The sequence below is a fragment of the Bactrocera neohumeralis genome, chromosome 3 (assembly GCF_024586455.1).
Source record: "Bactrocera neohumeralis isolate Rockhampton chromosome 3, APGP_CSIRO_Bneo_wtdbg2-racon-allhic-juicebox.fasta_v2, whole genome shotgun sequence".
NCBI lineage: Eukaryota > Metazoa > Arthropoda > Insecta > Diptera > Tephritidae > Bactrocera > Bactrocera neohumeralis.
The window spans coordinates 399,310-422,881 of NC_065920.1; the positions used below are offsets into that span (position 1 = coordinate 399,310).

The 23,572-nt window shown below is 33.3% G+C and overlaps 4 protein-coding genes across 8 annotated transcripts; 2 read left to right on the top strand and 2 right to left on the bottom strand.

Annotated features, from left to right (window-relative positions):
* The first annotated feature begins 824 nt into the window (after window positions 1–824).
* LOC126753636 (ATP-binding cassette sub-family G member 1) lies at window positions 825–7,115 on the top strand. Of its 4 annotated transcripts, none has more exons than XM_050465285.1 (10): window positions 825–901; window positions 2,893–3,067; window positions 4,242–4,365; window positions 4,432–4,621; window positions 4,694–5,078; window positions 5,159–5,284; window positions 5,526–5,713; window positions 5,774–5,942; window positions 6,088–6,344; window positions 6,420–7,115. In XM_050465285.1, exons 2-10 carry the CDS (start codon window positions 2,941–2,943, stop codon window positions 6,762–6,764), a joined length of 1,911 nt encoding a protein of 636 aa, XP_050321242.1. In that variant the 5' UTR covers window positions 825–901; window positions 2,893–2,940; the 3' UTR covers window positions 6,765–7,115. The 4 variants fall into 4 exon arrangements, with proteins under 4 accessions (XP_050321242.1, XP_050321240.1, XP_050321243.1 ...); XM_050465283.1 differs by having other exon boundaries at window positions 831–901; window positions 2,796–3,067; XM_050465286.1 differs by having other exon boundaries at window positions 836–1,314.
* A 116-nt stretch (window positions 7,116–7,231) lies between these two features.
* On the bottom strand, window positions 7,232–9,944 carry LOC126753635 (cell division cycle protein 23 homolog). Its single transcript, XM_050465282.1, has 5 exons — window positions 9,043–9,944; window positions 8,714–8,893; window positions 8,496–8,660; window positions 8,002–8,438; window positions 7,232–7,923 (listed from the first exon to the last, which is right to left on the bottom strand). Exons 1-5 carry the CDS (start codon window positions 9,851–9,853, stop codon window positions 7,468–7,470), a joined length of 2,049 nt encoding a protein of 682 aa, XP_050321239.1. The 5' UTR covers window positions 9,854–9,944; the 3' UTR covers window positions 7,232–7,467.
* A 1,216-nt stretch (window positions 9,945–11,160) lies between these two features.
* LOC126752778 (phospholipase A2 group XV-like) lies at window positions 11,161–13,308 on the top strand. Its single transcript, XM_050463756.1, has 5 exons — window positions 11,161–11,611; window positions 11,707–12,075; window positions 12,132–12,359; window positions 12,492–12,786; window positions 12,872–13,308. Exons 1-5 carry the CDS (start codon window positions 11,503–11,505, stop codon window positions 13,089–13,091), a joined length of 1,221 nt encoding a protein of 406 aa, XP_050319713.1. The 5' UTR covers window positions 11,161–11,502; the 3' UTR covers window positions 13,092–13,308.
* Window positions 13,309–14,793: 1,485 nt separating this feature from the next.
* Window positions 14,794–21,625, bottom strand: LOC126753146 (ras-related and estrogen-regulated growth inhibitor-like protein). Of its 2 annotated transcripts, none has more exons than XM_050464350.1 (5): window positions 21,516–21,625; window positions 17,478–17,557; window positions 15,861–16,018; window positions 15,525–15,680; window positions 14,794–15,391 (listed from the first exon to the last, which is right to left on the bottom strand). In XM_050464350.1, exons 2-5 carry the CDS (start codon window positions 17,542–17,544, stop codon window positions 15,074–15,076), a joined length of 699 nt encoding a protein of 232 aa, XP_050320307.1. In that variant the 5' UTR covers window positions 17,545–17,557; window positions 21,516–21,625; the 3' UTR covers window positions 14,794–15,073. The 2 variants fall into 2 exon arrangements, with proteins under 2 accessions (XP_050320307.1, XP_050320306.1); XM_050464349.1 differs by lacking the exon at window positions 21,516–21,625 and adding an exon at window positions 20,189–20,992.
* Window positions 21,626–23,572: the final 1,947 nt, after the last annotated feature.

Sequence of the window (23,572 nt, forward strand, 5' to 3'; positions counted from 1 at the left end):
GAACGTTGATATTCTACTAACTAACGGAAGAAGTAATGGAAATTTCCCACTAATATTGGATTGAAATTAAAATTCATTAACAAAGGTGTAATGGTTCATTCCAACGACATCCCAAAAGGTGTATTTTCCATTCCACTGATTAAAAATATAATTTTGCTAGAAATTCTGTGTGTACTTGTTAAATATAGAAATTCATAATTTATTCGAGGTAGCTATAGAAGTAATACATACATATGTATGCGCATAATATAAAACACCAGGGTTGAATTAACTAATTGCAACCAAATTTTATAAATGTGATTAATAATTCCTGAAAGATAACAAACGATGCCCTTTGTCTCCATGAGGGATTGTGGTGCTTTATATCTAATTTTTCTGGAACCTAAAATAAACTAGATAAGCGAACGAATCCTATCCTACTGCAGGAGGAGAAAACCATTTGCCCTTGGTTAGTAACGTCAAACCTCGAATTGTTCATCCAGACTTCTTAAAGGCAGTCGAAATTGAATTTCGCATCTCTTTCATACTAAATTTGGCTTATGCGGAAGGAGTTTCAATTTGAAATTCATGTGTCCAGCCATAACGATATTGATTTATAGCACTTATATGTTGCAAATATTGATATATACTTATATTCTTATTGTTTATGAGAATCGTCTTAATTGATGTAAACTACAAGTCAGAGAAAGAGCGATCAATTTGCAAACGATCGCCTTTGTACTCACGGTTTTCACTCTTTCAAACTTTCATGTTATCACTAAATTGGCGAGTAGAATGTGTGAGCGGCTGAACATTCCCAAGCGGCCATGGAGCTCCAAGCTAACAATGCGATTAGAAGCCAATCAGTCGAAGTCGGTAAACTCACAAGACAAATGTTCATGAGTATATGCGGATACGCTAGGTCAATATGAGTTCACATTGGTTGAATAATGATAAAGAAAAATATTTATACTATACTTATAAAAAGCAAGAAAATACTTGTATAATAAAGTGGTCAAGTTCATAATTTGCAGCGTGGAGTGAATATTAATTGATTAAGTGCTTCAACGATATTCTATGTGCAGTATACAAATAACTATATGCACATGTATTTGTGTATATGCAAATCACAGAAATGAACCGCACAAAACGGGATAAGCGCATTTGGATTTTAATAATAATAGTGCAGTTTATTCATCTATTAATTTTAGAAGTTATTATTCAATTCAATTTGATTGCAGAGCGTATAAATAAATATTTATCACAAAATGCTAATGCGCGGATGTCATGTGTAGACAATTACATACAAATGTACAGAATGCACTTAAGTATGAGGTGAATGATGCTGATTGATATGTTTGGGTTGTATACGAAATTTATCATAACCGATTTTTGAATTTTCGGGGAGAATAAAATAATATACGAATGCATACGAATCAGTGCGTCAATTTAAGGGAACAATTTAAAATAATCGAGGACATTTTGTGTTTCGAAATTTTTTTGTTGTTCATGAGAAATATTTAGTTAGAAATATGTACATTTGAAATTACTTAGAAAACAACTCAGTTGCATTTATTCAAGTAATACCCCAAATAAAGATTTTGTGATAACGCATCCGACCAGGTTCGATTTAAGGTCATTTCCTCTAGTGCTACACAATTAGCCTAAACGTATCCAATATGCGTATGTATGTATGTATGTATGAATGTTTATGTGTGCAACGTTATGGATTTCAGTTTTAACTTTTTGCAGTAATAAAGTAATGGGTCAAGCGCAATAATTTAATCACTTAATGCGCTGACTAACTACTGAACATTCATCATACATTTAAGCTACTTACATATGTACTTATATTGTTCAGTTTATTACATTGATAAGCCACGTACATACAGCGTCTGCTATTGCCAAAGCCAAAGATACATATATACATACATGTGCATACAATTAAATAAATGCATATTGAGAGCTTTCTTATCAATGCAGTAGTAATGTAATCTCAGTTTAAAGGACTCTGCCGATGCTACGGTTCATTGCTGTAATTCATTGTTGTGTGTACATATGTAAGTGCTATATTTTGGAACTGTTATACATTAAGCGCGAAGCATTTTGTCATTTTCACCACAGTTATCTGCCCAGATGCAACACAGTCTAAAACAATCTAAAAGTAGCTGAACAAGATATAAGCCGCTTGTACGTTACTTTCTTTATTTTTTTGCTATGTACTCGTACTTCGTTTTTGATCAGTTTTCATTTCCGAAATAGAGTTCTTTCTCTCCTTGTTACCTCAGTGCACTGATCCATGAAAGACCAGTTTCTAGTTTGAATTGTTTCTGGCAAGCTGAGTACCTTTCTCAAGCGCTTTCAAACTTAGCTGTGTACGAGTATATGCATGAATATGGTTATGTTGACCAAATAGTGCTTCATCCACATGCTTGCATTGTGCGTTAGTCTAGTTAGAGCTTTTCATGTGTTAGCCACAATTTGTATGAAGTGAAAGCAATGCTTTATAATTATCTCTTTATTCATTTCAATGGATGTACTAAAGATTAAATAAGACCTGAATTGTGACAAAAAACACTTTTTGGATTAAATTCATGAAACTAAATTAATTATATTCATACCAACATGCATTCACACATATATACATATCCATAGATTCAAAGGACGCCCAAGAATGATTTCCTCTATGAGTGTTGTGCATGAGTTGGGAATCACTGGCTATAATATAGTAGGTCGTACGTTGTGTGTAAGTTTAAAAGCATATTTTATATATTCACTTAATATTATAATAGCAAGGCTAATTGCTTATCTAGCAGGTTAGCGAAATTTATGTATTTAAAACATACAGTCGCTGTTTTAATCTCAAGCTTAACTGTGAATTGACTTGGTGTTAGTGACATTATATCAATATAGATTAACTGCGTTATTTTAATCACCGTGAGCGGATAGTGATATTTAAAAATGCCAGATAAGGATGACGCAATGGAGATCGAGACTATTGGTAGCGGCAGTTCAGCAAATGGCAACCTCTTGAGCCAAGAGAAATTCAAATTACACTTCAGCAATGTTTTCTATACTGCTAAACAGAGTAAGTCATGAGTTCGTCAAATACTCCGGGAACATAGTACAAAAACGTGTTGAAAGTTAGGAATGAAATCATGTTGGGGGCTAGGTCAAGTTTTCGCCTAATTTTATTCATTTTAGTCACAAAGAAACACTGCTATGAGTAAAACACGCTTATCATTTTAATTCAGATAACTCACATATTGGCCGATATATCCGGTATAAAGTCACTAGAAAATTCAAAAATTTTTATATTATGTATAGCCCACTATTACTATCACCCAACTATCAGGGGCTAGTTATTGATTTATTGTGCTTTTAGTAATTTTGAACAGTACCGTTATATGGGGTGTGTGCGGGGTTATCTTCCGATTCTACCAGTTTTCACACTGTCCATAGGTGTTTCCACAATATTCGAGCTAAACAAATTGTTGTTGTAACTTTAGTGGTTTAATAGATATGCACATTAAACTTATTAGAGGGCGGGGCCACGGCCACTTTTTCAAAGTTTTTTACTCGCAAGTGCCCCTTGTTATTGCAATACCCTGTGCCAAATTACAGTTTTATATCTTAAATTAGTGCTTAGTTATGGCTCTTTATAAGTTTTCGGTTAATGGTGTTTTGTGGGCATGGGAGTAGTCCGATTGCACCCATCTCGTAATTTTTTTGTACCAAGGAACTTGCGTACCAAATTTCATTAAGATATCTCAACTTTTACACAAGTTACAGCTTGCACGGACGGACGGACAGACAGACAGTCACCCGGATTTCAACTTTTTCTTATCATCCTAATCATTTATGTATATATATATATACATATATCCCTATATCGCTCTTGAAAAGTTTTAGGTAATACTTACAACCATTAGGTGAACAAAACTATAATACTCTGCAGCAACAGGTTGTAAGAGTATAAAAATAGATTACTACTCCTTTTGGCGGTTTTCGGTTAGGCAAACGTATTTTTCATAATAAAAGTAGCATCAATCGACCTATCTACATACATATGTAAGCATATCCTCTATGTGATTAAAAATTTTTATTAGTATAAGTAAAGCTAGCATTCGAATTTTGGGACTCAATATTGCTTTTCCTGCATTTTACATCATGCTCAAACAAATGTACCCACACATATGTATATATTGATATGTGTGTGCTATGTAAATATTCTATTTTTCCAACTTCTTTTTCGATATCAGACAATAAACTGGTTACGATACTTAATGACATATGTGGAGAGTTCAAATCTGGTCACCTAACCGCTGTGCTGGGGCCATCTGGTGCGGGGAAAACTTCCATTCTCAATGTGCTATCTGGCTTCAAGTATAACAATAATTTTATAATATATATTATACTTAATATATACGTAAAGTGATAAAATATTTGCAGAGCAAGTGGTGTGTCTGGCAAAATCACCTTCAATGGAGAAGAACGAAATAACTTGGCATATCGCAAGGTATCATGCTACATTCCACAAGATTTTGCCTTGCTCGATTTATTAACGGTGCAGGAGACCATGAGCGATTCGATGGATCTTAAATTGCCTTCAGAAACAAAGTCCGAAGAAAAAGAAAAAATTGTGAGGGTTCACGATTTTCAAATACCACACAACAGTGTCTCACTAATAGTGTGCCTTACGTGTTTCAAATAGGTCAACGACATTATTCGGATCCTAAATATGGAGAAGTGCCGACACAGATTAGTGCGTAATCTTTCCGGTGGTGAGAGGAAACGGCTATCTATTGCTATAGAATTGGTCACCAATCCTCCAATTATGTTTTTTGATGAGCCAACTAGTGGATTGGATAGTGTCTCCAGTTTGCAGATAATCAACTATTTGAAACAATTAGCGCTTGATGGCCGGATAATTGTGTGTGTAATTCATCAGCCAAGTTCGAAACTTATGAAACTATTTGATGATGTTATAGTTATGTCGCGAGGAAATTTGGTGTATTCAGGACCAAAAGCGGATATGATTCCCACTTTTGAGGAAGCGGGCTTTGCATTTCCCGAATATTACAACCCAGCCGATTTCGGTGAGTTTGAGAGCCTATCCCTTAAGTTTATACAAGATAACGGGTGCATGTACTTAGATATCTGTTTATTTTATCCCCAGCTTTAGAGGTGAGCAGTGAAGAGCACAATGAACAAATCTTGAGTTTAATTGAAAGAAACAAGATACGTTATTGCGGAACATCCCAGCATCCTACTGAAGACGAAACGAATGCAATAAACGAAAATAGTAAGTAATACATTAAAAACAAGTAATTCTTAGACGAATTTAGTATATATCGGTACTCGATTATATACATACATATGTAAATACATGTATGCCATCTGAATGGGTTGGACAATAATTTTAATGTATTTAATAGCCTACAAGATTCTATGTGGACCTTCATTTTATATCATTGTAATATACTTCTAAAGCTATTTGATCGATTATTCTTCCCATTTTGACTAGTATATTTCTGTTATCATAGCCAAAATATTAAATAACTCAAATAATCACATCACAATTGATGTGTCATCGCAAAGTGGCACTGAAAGCAGGCGATCAGCAAATGAACGATGCAGATTCACAACCATACGTCCCGAAGTCAAGGTAGGGGTCTACAGGCAAATGGTCATACTCACACGGAGATCTCTACGTACAATGTCAAGGAACTTGGTAGCTTATTGCACTTCAAAACTTAGAATGGAATTATTTTTTTCTTCTTCTTTGAAATAGATAGCAGTACAGTTACGTGTTATAGTGCATGTTATTGTTGCAGTTCTTGTTGGGGCAGTATTTTGGGATATCGGCAATGACGGTGCCAGGACTTTAACAAATATTTCTTGTATTTTTTTCATTATAATGTTTATATTCTTTGGCAACGCTATGCCTTCAATTTTGCTATGTGAGTAAAATTTATATTATTACTGTGGTTTTATATGAAAGATAGGTACATATGTACTTGGGAATTCACCCTACAAAGTGAACTGTAGCCGCTGTATAAATATTCGTTCGAAGTTAATACATATCTGAAATGAAGCATATTTTAGGTCCACAGGACACGCCGGTTTTTATACGTGAGTACTTAAACGGTTGGTATTCCCTTAGAGCGTATTATGCGTCAAAACTTACCTCAGATCTTCCGATGCTCTTAATTTGTCCGACATTATTTACGGCGATAATTTACTTTATGACAAGTCAACCGGATGATATTGTACGATTTGCTATGTGCTGGGTGGTTAGTATAATTTTGGCCATTGTAGGTCACTTTATGGGATTAGCGTTCGGGTCGATATTCGAGTTGCAGGTGAGCTATATTTGAAAAGCTGAAAATATAAGAATTGTTAAATAACATATGTACGTGTTTTTGTTTGTTTTGTAGATGGCAATCCTATTAGTACCTGGAATATCGATTCCGTTTATGATTTTTTCAGGGTTTTTTATACGTATTCATGAATTGTCAGATATTTTTCGGCCATTGTGTGATATCTCCTTCTACCGTTATACCATGGAAGCATTTATTCAAGCTATATATGGGTATGGTCGTCCCGATTTACAATGTCATAAAGAATTTTGTTACTTCAAATCACCAAGTAAATTGCTAAAGGAGTTGGATATGGAAGCCGACTTGTATGGCCACGACATTTCCGTGCTTTCCATTTGGATAATATTCTTTATGGTGTTATTTTTCATTAGCTTGGTTTTACGTATTAAACGTGAGCAATAAATATACAGAATTTTCGTTTTATCAGATTTTTTAACATTAACTAACGCAAAAATATAATTATGGAGAAAGTTCTATATAATTATTGAACAAATACAAACGCATTTTCATATCAAAAATGCAAATTATTTAACTTTTCTATTCAAAAATTTAGTAAATATGAAAATTCAGAGCACTCCAGAACACCGTATTTCCGTTATTCATTGGAATTATTACGTTAAACTAAAACTTTTAAAATCCCCATTTGTACAAATATATATTTCTAATACTGATTGGTTATTATCAAATATGTTTAAGAGAAAGGTGTTAATGATAAAATAAATTGTGTTAATTAAATTTGAATATCAATATTTATGTAGTGCATTCAGAAATTTTGTAATATGGAATAAATTAATATTATTTAGTAGCAATTTATATAAGACATACGTAAGTACATCACACCAATTATATTTAACATAAGAACTCATGAATAATACTTAAAATACCGCAGTAATTTAATCGTTTTCAGTCACTGGCATACTTTTACAAAAAGAAAGTTCATATTTAACTTTGTAGTGTATACTTACAATAATTCTTTATACTAATGCGATTATATTAAAACATACTTTGTCTAGCAAAGTTTATAAATAACATGTTTTACAAGAAAATAATTGAAAATATGTGTTCCAAATGCCAAATTGTTGATTCGCCAATTGAATAACCTATTTTAATCTATAGAAATTGAAGAAATTTCCATGGAATGTGGCTCGTCGTCATTGCTCTCTTGATCTCTGATTTGTGCTGCTTTTTCATTTGACTGCCCAACTCCACTCGCTGCCGCCGCGCTAGTACTCGGGCCAATATCATTTGCATTGCTTGAAACAGCCAACTCGCTTTCATTCAAACTCATATCGCCTGTGGTTGATGCCATATGCATATTTGTAATGCTTTCAGCATCGGTTGCTGCCGATTTTGTAGGCACTTTTATATCTGATTGGCAGGACAATGCGTAGTCGCTACACAGATATTCACTTAATTCCATCTCTATGTCATCATCTGATGAGGTATCCCCTGCTATGACGTTTGCATTCGCAGAATTGTTCGCTTCACTATCACTGTTTCCGGTTTTCCCACTACGTTTATTTTCAATCGTTTTAAGTAATGCCTTTGCTTCAGATTTCCGCTATAGACGATTACCGATATATAAAAAAAATATAAAAAGTCTAAAATTATAATATTCACAATGCATGTACATAACTACCTCATCGGATTCGAGACATTTATAAGCATAATGCGAAGCTTTGTCAAATTGTCCTTTTGCTTCGTAATAGTTTGCCAAAGTCATGAAACCATGGTATAAACTCTGTTTGTCTGTTGCTGCTCTTTCGTCATCGCAATACATTATATAACACTGAACAGCATCTTCAATCTCTCCCCTTTTTTCATGCAGACCGGCTAATTTACACATAGCAACTCCTTCTATGTCACCTACATCACAAGCTTTCCAATAACACTTGATGGCGTTTTCGAACTTTTCTAGTTTTTCGTATGTTTCTCCTAAAGCCACAAGCATTCGGCTATCATATGGTCGTAATTGGTGGGCTATTTTGAAATAGTACAAACTATAATAGTGCATTTTGAGGATTTCATATGATTGACCCAAGCCGTACCAGGCGCGATAATCTCGCTTATTAACTTCTAAATATCGGAATATTTGTTATTCAAAGGTTTCTGGAAAAAACATTGGTAACTTACCCACCGCCTTGCGATAGCTTTGTATAGCGGCATTTGTATTTTTCAGTTCCATAAATTCGTGACCCATTAATGTCCATGCTGACAAGTACTTTGGATTTAATTTAAGAGCACGCTGAAAGTAGACGATAGCCATTTGATGGTCTGACCGTATGCTGTAATAGTTGCCTAAAAAACATAAAAATTAACTGTTTTTAAGACAACCAATATCACTAATTTACCAACAACGCAGCATGTTTCTGGACAATACTTATTAATACTGACTGCCTTATGCGCTAGTTGAGCCATTTCTGTCTTCAATTCTTTTACAAAAAGCAAATTAGAGTAAGTGTCCATATTTTCCAATCGATAGGGATCAACCTCTTGTAGTGTTTGAAAAATTTCTATTGCTCTGTCGACATCTTTGGAAACAAATAATGAAAGAAATAAAAATACTTCTATTAATTTTTTATAATAAGTTGCATAATGTACCATAATTCGATTCTTCTACTGTAATATCATTGTTTCGCATTCTATTTATTATTAATATAAGTACATAATAAGTACCAACCTCTTTTGTTGTGATATGCCTGGGCCATTTGTGAAGTTACATATACACTTTTACGAAATCCTGCATGTTGGAGGTCTTCATACGCTTTTAAGCCTTCATCATTCAAATACATTTCAATGTAACTGTGTGCAACAAAAAAGTGGCGCATCCAATGTCCCCCAAAATTTAGAGACAACATTTTTTCTTTTTCCAGTATGAGCGGTGCTAGTTCAACATAAGCTGCCCATAACATTGGTGCTAGTCGAATTGCATGTACCAACATTTGTATTGCGACTTTGTTGAGATTCAATGATTTTAATACCACCCCATAAAGATATATACCATAACCATCAAGACGACCGTGCGAATATTCCGAACGAAGAATTGTCAACAATTCTGTCATATCTCGCACGTGTCCTATATCATTCAAATTCGAACGATCTGTTGTGGAGTCCAAACGTTTTTTTTCTTTTGCCAAGAAGGTCGCATAAAGATGGAGGAAACGTGGAACAGACGATTCACAATTTCGCACAAAGTACGCAGCGCGATCATACTCACGCACATCGAAGTAACTTTTTGCTAGAAAATAATTATCATATTCTACTTGTGATATTCCCTCCAGGAACTGACAAGATTCCTCATTCGCCGAGCTAAACTGTTGTTTGCAACGATTTGGGCCACCTACATCACAGTCGACATCACTGAGGCCATGGCTCATTTCAGCGAGCCACTTAGCACTTTGAGTTAGCCCTCTCTTTTGGCATTCGATAATGCCTCGACGCAGTTCTCGTTTTACGTCCGGTAATGGAATATTAAACAAATCCTCCTCCATATTAATAACAGCTTACAGCAAAGTTAAATGTCCGCGAATTCTAGGCTGCTTTCAGAAATTCCACTCTTTAAACAAATGTTATAATGCCGAGTTTATAGGTGTATGCTCTTTAAAAGAGAATTTGCCTATTTGACAGTCAACAGAGTTGCCAGTTTTCTATACGATGAAAGTACAAACTCTGACAACTCCATTTTCACAAATAATACTTTTATAGCGGGATTCTGTAACCAGTCTCTAGTCTCTATTTGAGACATTTTGAGGCAAAGTCTCAATTTGAGACTAGTTACTATTCACTAAACAGTCTCTAGCGTTAGTCTCAAAATATTGAGACCTGGTAGTTAGCAGGTCACAAAACTAAAAAGAACTCTTGTCTGCCATTTTGAATATACTGAATAGAGATCATCATAGATATTAATCGATTGTCGTTTCTTTATATTTTGTAAGCAACTCAAACACGAAAAGGTTAAAAATAAATCAATTTTACATAAATTTCGTAAATATTATGAAACAAAGTCAACATATATTTTTATTTTCATTGATAATTATGTTTTTTTGACTATGTTATAGAAAATTTAATATTTGTTATCGACATATTTATTTTCATTCAAGTGTAAAAACATCTCTGAATAATGAAATGTAATAGATTTTGTGACTGTCACTTACAGAATAGCAATATCATCTCAAGTCTCAAAAATTGTCTCTAACTTAAAATCTCAAATTTAGAGACTTGAGACTGTCTCAAGTTACAGAATCGCACGGTTAATTAATTGAAAAAATTTTTATAATTAACAGAAATTAAAAAAAATTGCATAAGTAATTTATAGTAATTATATTCAATGTAGCATTTAGGGAATAAAGCTTCGGCAACGCTTTATAGTGGAACTTCAATTTTCGTTCCCTGGACCTTCTCTATAATTTACGTTCTCCGCAGCTAATCCCGAATAGTGAAGCCAAGTTTTCAATATTCTCTGCTTAAAGGCTCATATATACGCAACTTTTCTTGCTTTGCGTGAGAGTTCACCCTGAAACAACGAAGCGCACAAAAATTCTCTCTAGTAAGTAGTGACTGTTTCTTTGCAAATCGTAAATAGATGCGAGTTGGTCAACATTTCGTTTGGCTTTGCGTTGAAAACTTTTTGTGAGAAAGTATTCATTCCAAAAGGAACTTTGCTGTCAAAACAAATGTCTGACTCAAAGCGGAGCGGAAGTTCTATATGAATTATCCATTAGACTTTTGCAGAAAACGTATATCATAATAATTTACGTTCTTAGCTTTTGTAAACAGCTTTCAACAAATGTCATTATCAAAGTAATTTACAGATTATTTATAGAGATAAGTGATTTGTTTTCGCACACTATTATTATTTAATTATTAGTTTTTGCAATAAAAGCTAAAATTGTTATAAATTCGTTCTCAAAAGAAGCAACAAAATTTCATAAAATTGTGATAGTAATAAGACGTCATATTTCTAATGTCGCCTGAATCATTTCACCTTTGTTCGGGTTCATTTCTTCTGAGCTGAGTGGAAAAAAAAAAACAAATAAATAAATATAAATATAAATAATTAAATAAAGTAAGGTCATATAGTAAAAAAATTGTTGAGTGTATAGATTCGATTATCTTGGGGAAAGTTAAAATTTACAAAACGATGAAGTTGGCTTTTTTCTGGATCTATGTAGTTCTATTTTCTATAAAGGAAGTGGTCAACGCGGCGTCATTTTTCAAACGAGCAAAATTATTATCTCCTGTAATATTTGGTAAGTTTCATCAATATATTGATTTGTTTACCACAAAATGTAGTACTTGTCTTTATGGACGACCATTGTATAAAAACCTATACGCATTGTTACAGTTCCAGGCGACGGTGGAAGTCAACTCGAGGCGAAACTCAATAAATCGAGCTCCCTTCTGTATTGTGCAAAGAAATCTGATTGGTACAGTCTGTGGTTAAATTTAGAATTATTGGTGATACCGCCAGTTTACTGTTGGGTTGAAAATGTTAAACTATGTTACGATGAAATTACTCGAACAACTCGCAATACACCAGGAGTTGAGATACGTGTTCCTGGATGGGGTGATCCTGAGGTGGTTGAATGGATAGATCCTACACATAATAAAGCTGGGGCCTACTTTAAAGATATAGCAAATGTGTTAGTTGATTTGGGTTATGAACGAAAAAAGAATATACATGGAGCACCATATGACTTTCGAAAAGGACCAAGTATGCCTTTGATATAATTATAAGTGTATTCTACGTTTTTATTTATTTTGCTCTAGGTGAACATCGTCAATTTTTCATTGATTTAAAAAAACTTGTTGAGGATTCGTATGAACGAAACTCAAAGTCGCCTGTTACGTTCATATCCCACAGTATGGGCAGTCCAATGACATTAGTGTTTCTTCACCAACAGACTACGGAATGGCGGAAAAAATACGTAAAGCGGCAAATAAGTTTAGCCGGAGCATGGGCTGGTAGTATGAAAGCCCTTAAAGTGTTTGCAATGGGTAAGTCATTAAAATAAATAAATATATAGTTGCTGAAGGGTCCTAAAGAAAATTGTATTATATTATTTGCTTCAAAATCTATAACGCTATATATCCAAAAATAGGTAATAATTTCAAATATTATTTTTCAAGGTGATGATTTGGACTCGTTTCTTCTCAGTGGAAAAATTTTAAAGGAAGAACAAATTACGAATCCCTCTACCGCGTGGTTACTTCCCTCGCCGCTCTTTTGGCGACCTTCGGAGGTCTTGGTAGAAACCCCTTCACGTGTTTATACAATGTCACAAATGAAGCAATATTTCGACGATATTGATTATTCCGTTGGTTGGCATATGCGAGCAGACAATATGCAATTCACATTAAATTTCAGTCCGCCAGAAATAGAACTACATTGTCTGTACGGGGACGGTTTGGACACGGTTGAACGGTAAGTTGAAAGATTTCTGGATGCCACATTTAATACATATATACATACATATACCATATGAAGCATTATTTTACTTCCGCCTTAGTTTACAATACAAAAAGGATACTATCATTGATGAAACACCTAAATTGATAATGGGAAAAGGTGATGGAACAGTAAATCAGCGGTCCTTACGTGCTTGTCATGCATGGATCGATCGACAAAGTGCCAATATCACGAACGTTGCTTTAAATGGGGTGGACCATATGGGTGTACTTGCACACAAAGATGTATTGAATTATATTAAAAATGTTATGCAGACCTAGCTTCTTCAAAACAAATGTATACAAATTTTACTCAATATTTTTTACTTACTTTTTACATATCTGGACATGTGAATTGTTAAACACGTTTTTTCTAAATTTAATTTCGGATGATTGTACGTGGTTTTGTCTTAAGAAAATAGTATAATGTACAACCTAAATACACTTTTGGTGTAATCTAGTGCAATGAAATAAATATGACGACTGACTGATAACTATATGTGTGTACATATGTATAATTGTTTTTATATTGACTTTACCGTAATTTAACCAACAGCGATTTACACCAACGATTAAAAACACAAGAATTGAAAGAAGGTAGCCAAATAAAATAATTTTTTTTTGATTATTATACTGTTCATGAGTTTTTCGTCCAACGAGAGCCTTGAAGCTCGGTTAATAGGGATACCGTTGAAATCGTATCAAACATACATTTTATTATGGTATTTTGCGATTGAGCTGCTATCTAAACCCATCGCGAAAACTCAGCACCATAAAAACTGCCTGCACCAAGGCATGGCTTTGGATCGAAACTATCACAGCTACCTTCAGTCGTGGTCGAAGATTGAACAGATCGTACAAGTTTTCTTCATTCTTATGGAGCGAATACGATTTGAAGAAAATACTTTTTTTATTTTTTGTTACATAAAATTTCTCACGAAATTTATTAAACATTTCTTTCTTTTTTAATACAGTGGAAATAACTATTTTCTTTGGCTTAGTCTAAATAAAAAATTACATAATTTCTGCTTTTATACATAAATTTTGTTTTGTTCTTAAATGTATGTACATATGTATATATAAGGTATATAATGCGTTCTTACTGAAGCTCTAATATTTATTTATTGTACATTTTCTTAAAGCAGCCGTTATAAGTGAAAGCCAGTAAAACTTTTAAATGGGCTTGAAACACTTCAAAGCCAAGCTACTGCAATGCACTGTATCGTAATTTCCTACTGTATTTCGATTGAAAAATGGTGACCTATCAATGTTTCTTAATTAATATAGTTGATAGAAAACTTTATTAAAATATGACTTTCTAATTCTAATCGAACTCAACGCAATTAGCAATCAAAGTCACAGTCGGTCTCAAAATGTTTCGAACAATTTTACTTTTTAAGCAGAAAAAGCTGAACTTAAACTTCTATAAATAGAATGAAATTTATAAAAGAAAATTTATGAACAATAGTGATTAAAAATTTAATCCATCGAATCTAAATTAATGAAAATTTATAGCAATTTGCGTTAACAAAATGTTACAATTTCAGTTACATCGGTTTGCCTGTCGATATTACGATTTATTAAAAACTTAATCCTAAATATTTTGTATTTATCATTAGGCGGAATATTAAAAAAAAATTAACAAATATTATTTAAATAAAAATATAATTTCTACATATCACAGTTCTTTTCAGGCGCATTTTTCGAAAACAAAAAATATATAATTTCAATTTTTGAAATTCAAAATTTTTCTGTTTTCAAATGAAATTTCGAACTGCCTTAGTATTATTCAAAAGATTTGTATAAATATGTATGTATAGGTCTTTTCTTCTACAAATTTGTTATAAGCATATTAATCAGTAAATTTATAAAAAATCATTTTAGTTATTAAATATTTAATCTATATATATTTTGATTTTTAAAAGAGAATAATTAGCAAATATGTATACATACATACATATGTGTATGTATACCATATAAAAAAACTTATAACTTACTCTGGTTTTTTTTTTCTTAGATGGTTTTATTTTTTGGCGTAATTTTTATAATAAGAATAACTTAAGATAGTGTATCAAATTCCATTTCAAAACAAAAAAATTTGAAATCATTGTCCTTTCGCTAGTACAAAACGAGTACATGTGTATACACATGTAGTGGATACACTTAATAATTAAATCACTTTTTACATTTATCTACTATAGAAATAAATCTCCCTTACCCGTCCCTTGATAGTGACCTCTTTACCAATCTGTTTCAGCAAACGGTCACAAACTAGACGTTGCCATGAATCCTTGTCGACGCCTCAGAGCGCGTGTCTTGTGTAACTCTCCCTTATGGCAGGGTATCACAGTTCCTTGATTTATAGCCAAGTTACGACTGCTACCATAACCACTGCTTCCCATAAGGGTTCCAAGCATTTTACTTACGGAAAATTTACGAATTTGCTTTTGTGGTTGCGCACGAGAGTTAATAATCAATTTTTCGAAGGCCTTTGACAATATGGGAGTGTACTCAGCGACGGAAACTTCACAAAAGCCTATGGAATGTGCAGCAGCCAAAGCAGCACCCTCTTTTTCAGGTATCTGAAATTAAATATGCATACATGAATGCTACCTAAATAAGAGACAACTGTTGTAAACTCGGCTTTAACCCCGTAAGCGGTGTCTACACCAATAAAGAGAAGGAAGAAGAATACGTTGGGGTACGCAAACCTACCTCGCGCAAATGATCCAAATCGGCTTTATTGCCTATTAAGTACGCCGATGGTCCATTTTGTAACGCCTTGATTTCGCCCAAACATTTGGTCGCATAGTTTAGGCTTCTGCGTTCCGTTATATTGTAAACGACCATGCAAGCATCGGCCCAAAGAACCTGCAAACATCACCAAGAAAATTTGGTCCCATTATAAGTTTTTACTTACACATTAAGGTTATACTAAAAAATATATGTATGTACATATTACTAATATAAACATAACCATATAAATATATTTATGTACTTAGGTATAATTTAAAAATTTCATGTTTGTGTTAAGAGAAATGATTTATTTACTTGTTCAATTGGAAAATCTTCCGTGCTTCCGGCATACACATCAACGATTTCTACTTCCGTCAGACCGCCATTTAAAGTGATTGTTTTATTATATAACAGATCTGTGTTGGAGCGATATTCGCCAATGAATCGGCCTGTCAGATAACGCACTGTCAACGCTAAAAAAATAAATCAACAGATCCATCAGAATTGATACGCTCCCGTTATTTGAAATATATTGATTTTCATTTTTGTTTACCCATTTATCACTCACTACGCTTATGTTTGTGTTTTTGTTTCAATTCAGAAAATCAAAATATAATAATTTACATTGCATTGACGAGATGCATTGCTTATGTTTATACAGTAATTGAAAATTCTACTGAGAGACATACACATACATATTCGCATTAATATGCCGAATATTAAATGAATATGCACAGTCAAATCAAATGTCACAGCCAAATATGGTATACAAATGCCTTCTAATTATGTACACAAGGCACATACATATGGATATGCTAGACTAACTTAACATATAAACTAAATCATCTGTTTTAACAGTCCTGCAATATGTCAATACAAATCGGGATTGACTCTCGATCAGTATGGGTCTAAAACCGGTTTCGAGCCAGCAATATCTTAACGATAACGAACTGGTCACACTTAGTACAATTGTTACTCATACGCCATGTTGCTCGCAAATGAATTGAAATTTAAAAGATTTATATTCTGATAAAAGAGGAAATGCGATTTTACGAGAATATCTTGGGAATACAATACCTGCAAATAATAATATGTCTGCAACACTGGTGTCACAATTTTAATCTGTAATGGGTACATTACATCCATTTACAGCTTCAGTGAAACATACAATGAAAGAAACTTGTTGGTGTGTATGTATATGCATATGAAATGCTTACACAACTGTGGTGACATTCATCTCAGAAATTGAAAACACGGCTATTGACAAGACAATAATGCATCATCTGGCATTGAATTCAACTGAATCATTTTGTAATTACTTCCAATTGCCGATTTTCCAAAAAAGCTCATATGAGATTAGATTAGCACCTCTCTTGGTGCTTAAATATGCATGTGCTTGTTCAACCATTTAAAATTTGTTGTATTTGTCGTTAGCTTCTGAATGGAGAACTCTGATATCATACAAAATGAGAATACATGGTACTTCCCTAAGACATCTTATGTAATTTCAATAGGACCTAATTTTTTAGAGCACTTTCTGATTTACATATGAGGACATCATGTTTCGTAGGTGCATGTATATACGAAAGATTACTCATCATTATGGAATAAAAGTAACGGTTTAATTATCAGTTTTGGGCTTAAACACTTGACTTTTTAGTAAACGAAAGTAAATAAGCAAAAAAATATTCAATTCGCTGACGTATGACGTTAAAAGTTTACGTATTTCTTGTGTTCACTCTTAATTATTTATGAGTTATTAATTCAGGATTTACTCCACATGTCGCCGATAGCAGAGGCGGTTTCTTGACATTGACTGGCAAGTTCAAGTCTGTTTAAATGACTGCTTAGAACATTTGCCCATTTATTTGCATTTTATTGATAATGTGTATAAATATTGTTAGTTGATGTGTGATCATTTAAGTAACCGACCTGATTTCCCCACATCGGCATTTCCAATAACAGCGAGGCGCACCCGGGGGACATCCTCCGTTCTCATTGTGACTGTTTAACTGCAAAGACAATGGAAAAATTAATACACAAACATATACATATAATTTAATTTTGAAAATACATATGCATGTTTAAGTAAAACATTTTTGTATGAATAATCAAATAGCCATGTATTATCGTCTAACTTGTACGAGGGTCAGATATGAGATTAGTATGTATATACTGATTTTCCCGGTTCCAATGTTCTCTTTTGTTTATGAAAATAAAAATTAAAAACCTATCTTCCATCTATGAACATATACAGTACATTTCCGATAAAATTTACACACGAAAAACGTACTGTTATCGTCAAAGAAAATACAAATGCCTATTTTCCAATGTTTAGTAAATAAATAACAGACAGTTCAACATCCCTAACTCGAATCACCATAATCCACAAAAAAACGAGTGTGAGAGTCCAGTGCCAATTCATGAGTTCGAGTTATGGAAAACTTCGAGTTATAGAAGTTCAACTGTATTTCGATTTATATACCAATTAGTGTGTTCAGTGAATGTGTTATGAATACCTTCTGTCATCCTGTGAATACTATAATTTATTATTATTTTATTTTGTTGTTAATTTAATTTCCATGAGAAATTCTCATTTCAGCATACATATGTACATATGTATATGCATGTGCATGTATGTATATTGTGATCACATACAGTTATCCGTATAAAATCTTTTAAAGAATTGTTTGTATGAGCATATGGCAAATATAATATGGCAAATTAATTTCATTTCAGCGCTTTCTTAAATGATGTGTGGAACCATAATACAGTAGATAGGACTCCTGAAGATAAGATAGTAGCTACTTCAAATCTGTTGCTTATGACAACGGGAAGGAATTCGTTAGGAATTTTTATAACTCTGTTGTTGTTTATTTAATGAGTGTGTAAACATAACTGTATGTGTATAAGAAAGATATATACATACATATCTGTAGGAAAATCAAAGTGTAATTTCTTAAAAAATTGAGGAAGTTGCCAATATTTTGGATTCGCATCACATAACCTAAAGTGGAATAAATTTTTTTAATTGTGATATCATCAAAACGATCACATTATAAGTAGAAAATGCATGCCCGTAGAGGCATCTAATAGAATTCTTTGTTCCAATTATAGTACATACATACTTATATAAGTATATATACATGCATATATATACACATATAATATCAATAATTAATGATATATTAATTATGTAAAGAAGCATATTGAAACATAATTAACATATAATATTATGTATCACCCTAATAAATTTCATGTGGAAAACCAAATCTATTCTATGACTTATTTAAGCTTTTGAAAAATGTAAGGCGACAAACGCACATCTTCCTCTAAGTTCAGTAAAAACGAAATATTAATGGATGGTTGTGATCGGCGTGTCGACAGTTTTTAGATCTTTTGGCTGCCGCTTCCTCCAGCTGACGCGGTTGCTACGAAACATCGGCGCCGTACTGGCCGCTGATATTTTTAAAAATAGCAAAGGAATGTTGGCATTTCGGAATACGCTTTGTCGTTACAATAACAGCAATGGATACACACCAATATCAATGCAAAAGTATATACATACATACATATGTATGTGTGTATGTATGTATGTATGTGTTAAGCATTAAGATTTGATCGAATTCAGTTTAACAATAAAAAGTATGTACAAATAAAAGAACCTACATACATACATATATCCATATGAATTTGTGTTGTGAGAACTCAACGCTCTTAGTTGGAAATTCGCGCATACTTTTTATTAACTTTAAAAATTTGATAAATGCAAATAGGTCAATTACTTTAACAAATTATCAAAGAATCATATTCTATCTCATTCATTTATCATTTGTATATACACATACACATGTATTTACATATGAATACCCGTGCAATTTACAGAGGTTGGTAGGTACATACATCTCATTCCAACTTCTTCTTAATTGGCGTAGACACCGCTTACGCGATTATAGTCGAGTTAACAACAGCGCGCCAGTGCCCCAGTCGTTTCTTACTCCAACTACATATTTCTATATTCATTTTTGAGTCTACATTAATCGTGGCATACGTGTGATTAAGAAATTCCAGTGGACAGACTTGTGCGAAAAAAGCAATCACTGTTAATGCATTTACAATGGTAATCAAGTTATTTGTCTGCTGCGCGCACGTGTGCTCTTACAGCCTGACTACGCTCACAAAGAAGACTGGGCTGCCATGTTAGCTTCTCAGCGTGCGGCATGTCACAAATGGCATGTGGCAGGAAGCGTGTGGCGATCCTGTTCAACAACAGCACGCGCAATGAAAACTATGTTTGTGGTCCGCATGTAATTTACCTCATTTATTTCAACGATGTACACACATACATGTGATATACCAGAATACCTCGACTCTTCTAAATTAAGACCAACTCCGTATCTAACATCCACAAATCATGAATTAAATACGTGATTAATAAAATAGATAAGAGGTAAGACTATATACATACGCATGAGAATATGTGTATGTATATTTCAAATTATAAACGATAATATTGGCAAACTAAACTAAGCAGATCACAGTTTTATGGAAACAATGCGCGGCTTATAAAAATCTTCGTTCTCCCTCCTACAGTCATGATTTTAAAATTGGAAATTGAAAATTTCTTATTGTCAATTTCTTACCTTTGTAACTAGTTTAGAGACAGAATTGAAGTGCTTTAACTAAGTCTGTGCTTACTTTTATTCACTTTTTATCACTGGGGTTAGAAGAGTCTGTAATGTTTTTGAATTTTCTGTGCTTTCCAACGGTTTATCTTGAGTTCTAATAACAGGCAATTGTCGCTCTAATTCATTATTTTCAAATAATAACTATTTTCTAACTTTTTTTTAGTTTTTCAGTAGTCCTCAGGCATTCAAAGGCATGATTTGTTCAAAATATTTTGCTCGACTTTTTGTGTTATATGTTTTTCTGGCAAATACTTTCACTTTACACTTGAAAGTTCCGAAAATAACACGAGTACATACATATATGTACGTTATAATAAAATATTTTATGTAAAGTATCAATCGAACGGCTACGACAAAGGTAGTCTGAAAGTGTTTTCATACGAAGATTTACGTGGTTGATCTCACAAAAGAAACAGCAAGCAAGCATTCAGTTATCTTGTTGATTTTATTTTTTATTATTTATTTATTTTACGATAATGCTCATATATTTATTTTATCTTCCTTTTCTTTACTTCAGAATGAACTTATTTCGATGATATCTCATATAAAACTGATGAGCTACCGGCGTATGCCGCGCTAAATATACAAATCATTTTGGTGGAAATTCGCAAAGATATTTTCTCTGGAGACCACACTCTTAGCAATGCTGTTTCTGAGCATCTTTGTTTGAATGTGAAATTAGTATGTGAACCCAGGCAACCAACGGCGTCCAAACGTTGCGCTTTACATACTTTGGAAGGAGGCCTTTGATTGATTTTTTCTTCAATTCTTCAATAAAACTAGTAGTTTTATAAATAAAGGGGAAACGCAACTGTCGATACTTATAATTAATGTTCCGAAAGGTAGACAGATACAAGGGTTATGAAAATTTCATTTATAAAACTCAAAGTACCTAAGCTTGGAGAATAACATTATGAAAAGCCTGTTTTCTCAAAAGAAGGGACTTTCCTTCATTTATTGTGTTTGGCATTGCTCTTGTTTACATCTGTGATTGGTCGATGTATTAATGTTTCATTCTAAGCTCTCCATGCGCATGCGCATTTCTATGTACGTGAAAAGTTTTCAATTTCTCAACAAAATTTAGAGCAGAGGAATTTTTGACAGTAATTTGGCGCTGTCGCTTTTATTTACGAACGGCAGTTAGCGAAAATGAAAATTGTATTATTTTCAGATGTGCAGACATTTGATAATTGGTTCACATATGTATGTATGTATGTATGTATATAAATTAATACAAATGGCTTGTGAGTTCTTAACATGGTTGATTTCTTTTGGGTATCACCTTTTGCAGAGATTAAATAAACAAGTCAATAATCACGGTTTAAAAAACACTGGTGAATCACGACAAAAACTTGTTTTCAACACTATAGACAATAACGCACTTTAAGCATACTATTAGTTTGTTTCTTAACTGATAGTAGCCGCTAGTTATCAGGAAGAACAGCACTGAGCGGATGGAGAAGTTACTCTCACGAAGAGCGAAATAATGAAAATGTAAAGAAATGGAAAACTGGTATAAACTAGCGGAAATTAACTAGAATGTATCAAAATATTTTTTAATAATCACAACATGTCAACACGCGAAAATTAATCGTCAGAAACTTTGTTACTTTGCTTTGAGAGTAACTTAGTTTTTATACATTGTTATTTTCATTATGCTTATCGAAAACTTATCCTTAGCCAAAGTCAAAAATTTAATAATTTCTTAAATTTAATTTAAAAAAAAATTATGTAAATATATGACGCACATTTAGAAAATAATCTCAGACATCCGAGTAGACATCTGCAATATTTGGTACTACAACACACCAGTTGATAGTGGCTGCTGATACAACGGAACCACTATTTGCTCGCATTACTTTTTCCAACAGGGTGACATGAATACAACTCCGACAAGTTCACTTCCCCAAACAGTATGTGGTATGAATAAAATACGAATACAGCTTTTGCTCAAAAAAAGCTCAACAGAAACAGCTGTGAGTGCACTGCACCCATTTTAAAATTTGTTTACCTTGCATTTATCTACACACAAACATGTTTATGTATGTATGTATGTATGCTATCAGTATGTTTATTGTGAAATAAATACATCTGTATTCGTAAATGACAGTAACATATAGATAGGTATACTCATTGAGAGATATTCTCTATTTTTTAGGAGAACACAGAAAGAAGGCAACAACATTCATCACCGGTGGAATACCGTCTGGGCATGAAAGGTGAATCCGATATTTGTGATGTCGCCAGTGCCGCTAAAAAAATCTCGGACTTTGCAACCAAAACAAAAACAGATGTGCGATGGTATACAAAACAAAGCACTTGGAGTAACCAAAACAACAGAGCGATGCATTTGATGTTAAAAAGCAATAGTGGTACCCGTACATGCATATGTACAATTGTACATACAGGGATATACATATGAATGCATTTGTGCGAACTAATATATGGTATGCGTATGTGAGCCTTAGGCATCTTTCTGTATATATACATATGTACATATATACGTACATATGGATACACATAACATATACATACATATGTACATACATACATATATAAGTGATGTACAATTATCATATCATGTATGTACAAACATACGTACATACATACATGTTCATGTGCATAACATCGATTATCTATTGGACGGTGTACTTACATATACACTTTATCAGCTGGGTTTACAAAGGAGGCTCTCAGCTGTTACTGGACACAATATCATCCGCATATAAGTGGATATGTGTGTGTATGTTCGCAAATTTTATTTACATATACACTCCTTGGTTTTTCGGTTAATTGTTTACAGGTTACAGATACAGGCGCACATATTATATATGCATGTCCGTACATACATACGAGTACATAAGTATGTTCAACAATTGACCTTTTATCCATAAAGTCGATCTTCTCTTACCAAACATTCCATCGTATCATCCAACCACAACGTGCACCAACAAATATTTTACGGGCGTATACATTTAATTACATACATATATAATATATATATGTATGTATATGCATACATGCGTGCATGAGTAAACATTTGTAAATATGTTTATATACATATGTATTGCCGAGAGTGGCTGCTTCTTTTGCTCAGATACTTGTATATACATACATATGTATGTACATATATATATCTGTTTACTGACTGCTTACTATGTTTTAGTGTGGGGTTATAAACGGAAACTTTTGTTGCCCATTATCGGGAAATCTTCTTACGATAACGTCCATCGCATTCACACGGGCAATACTCGTTGGGCCATTTTCCGAATCCCTTTTCAGATCACATTCTCAAATTTACTTTTCTTTTTTTCGAACATATTCTGAATATTCATTTGA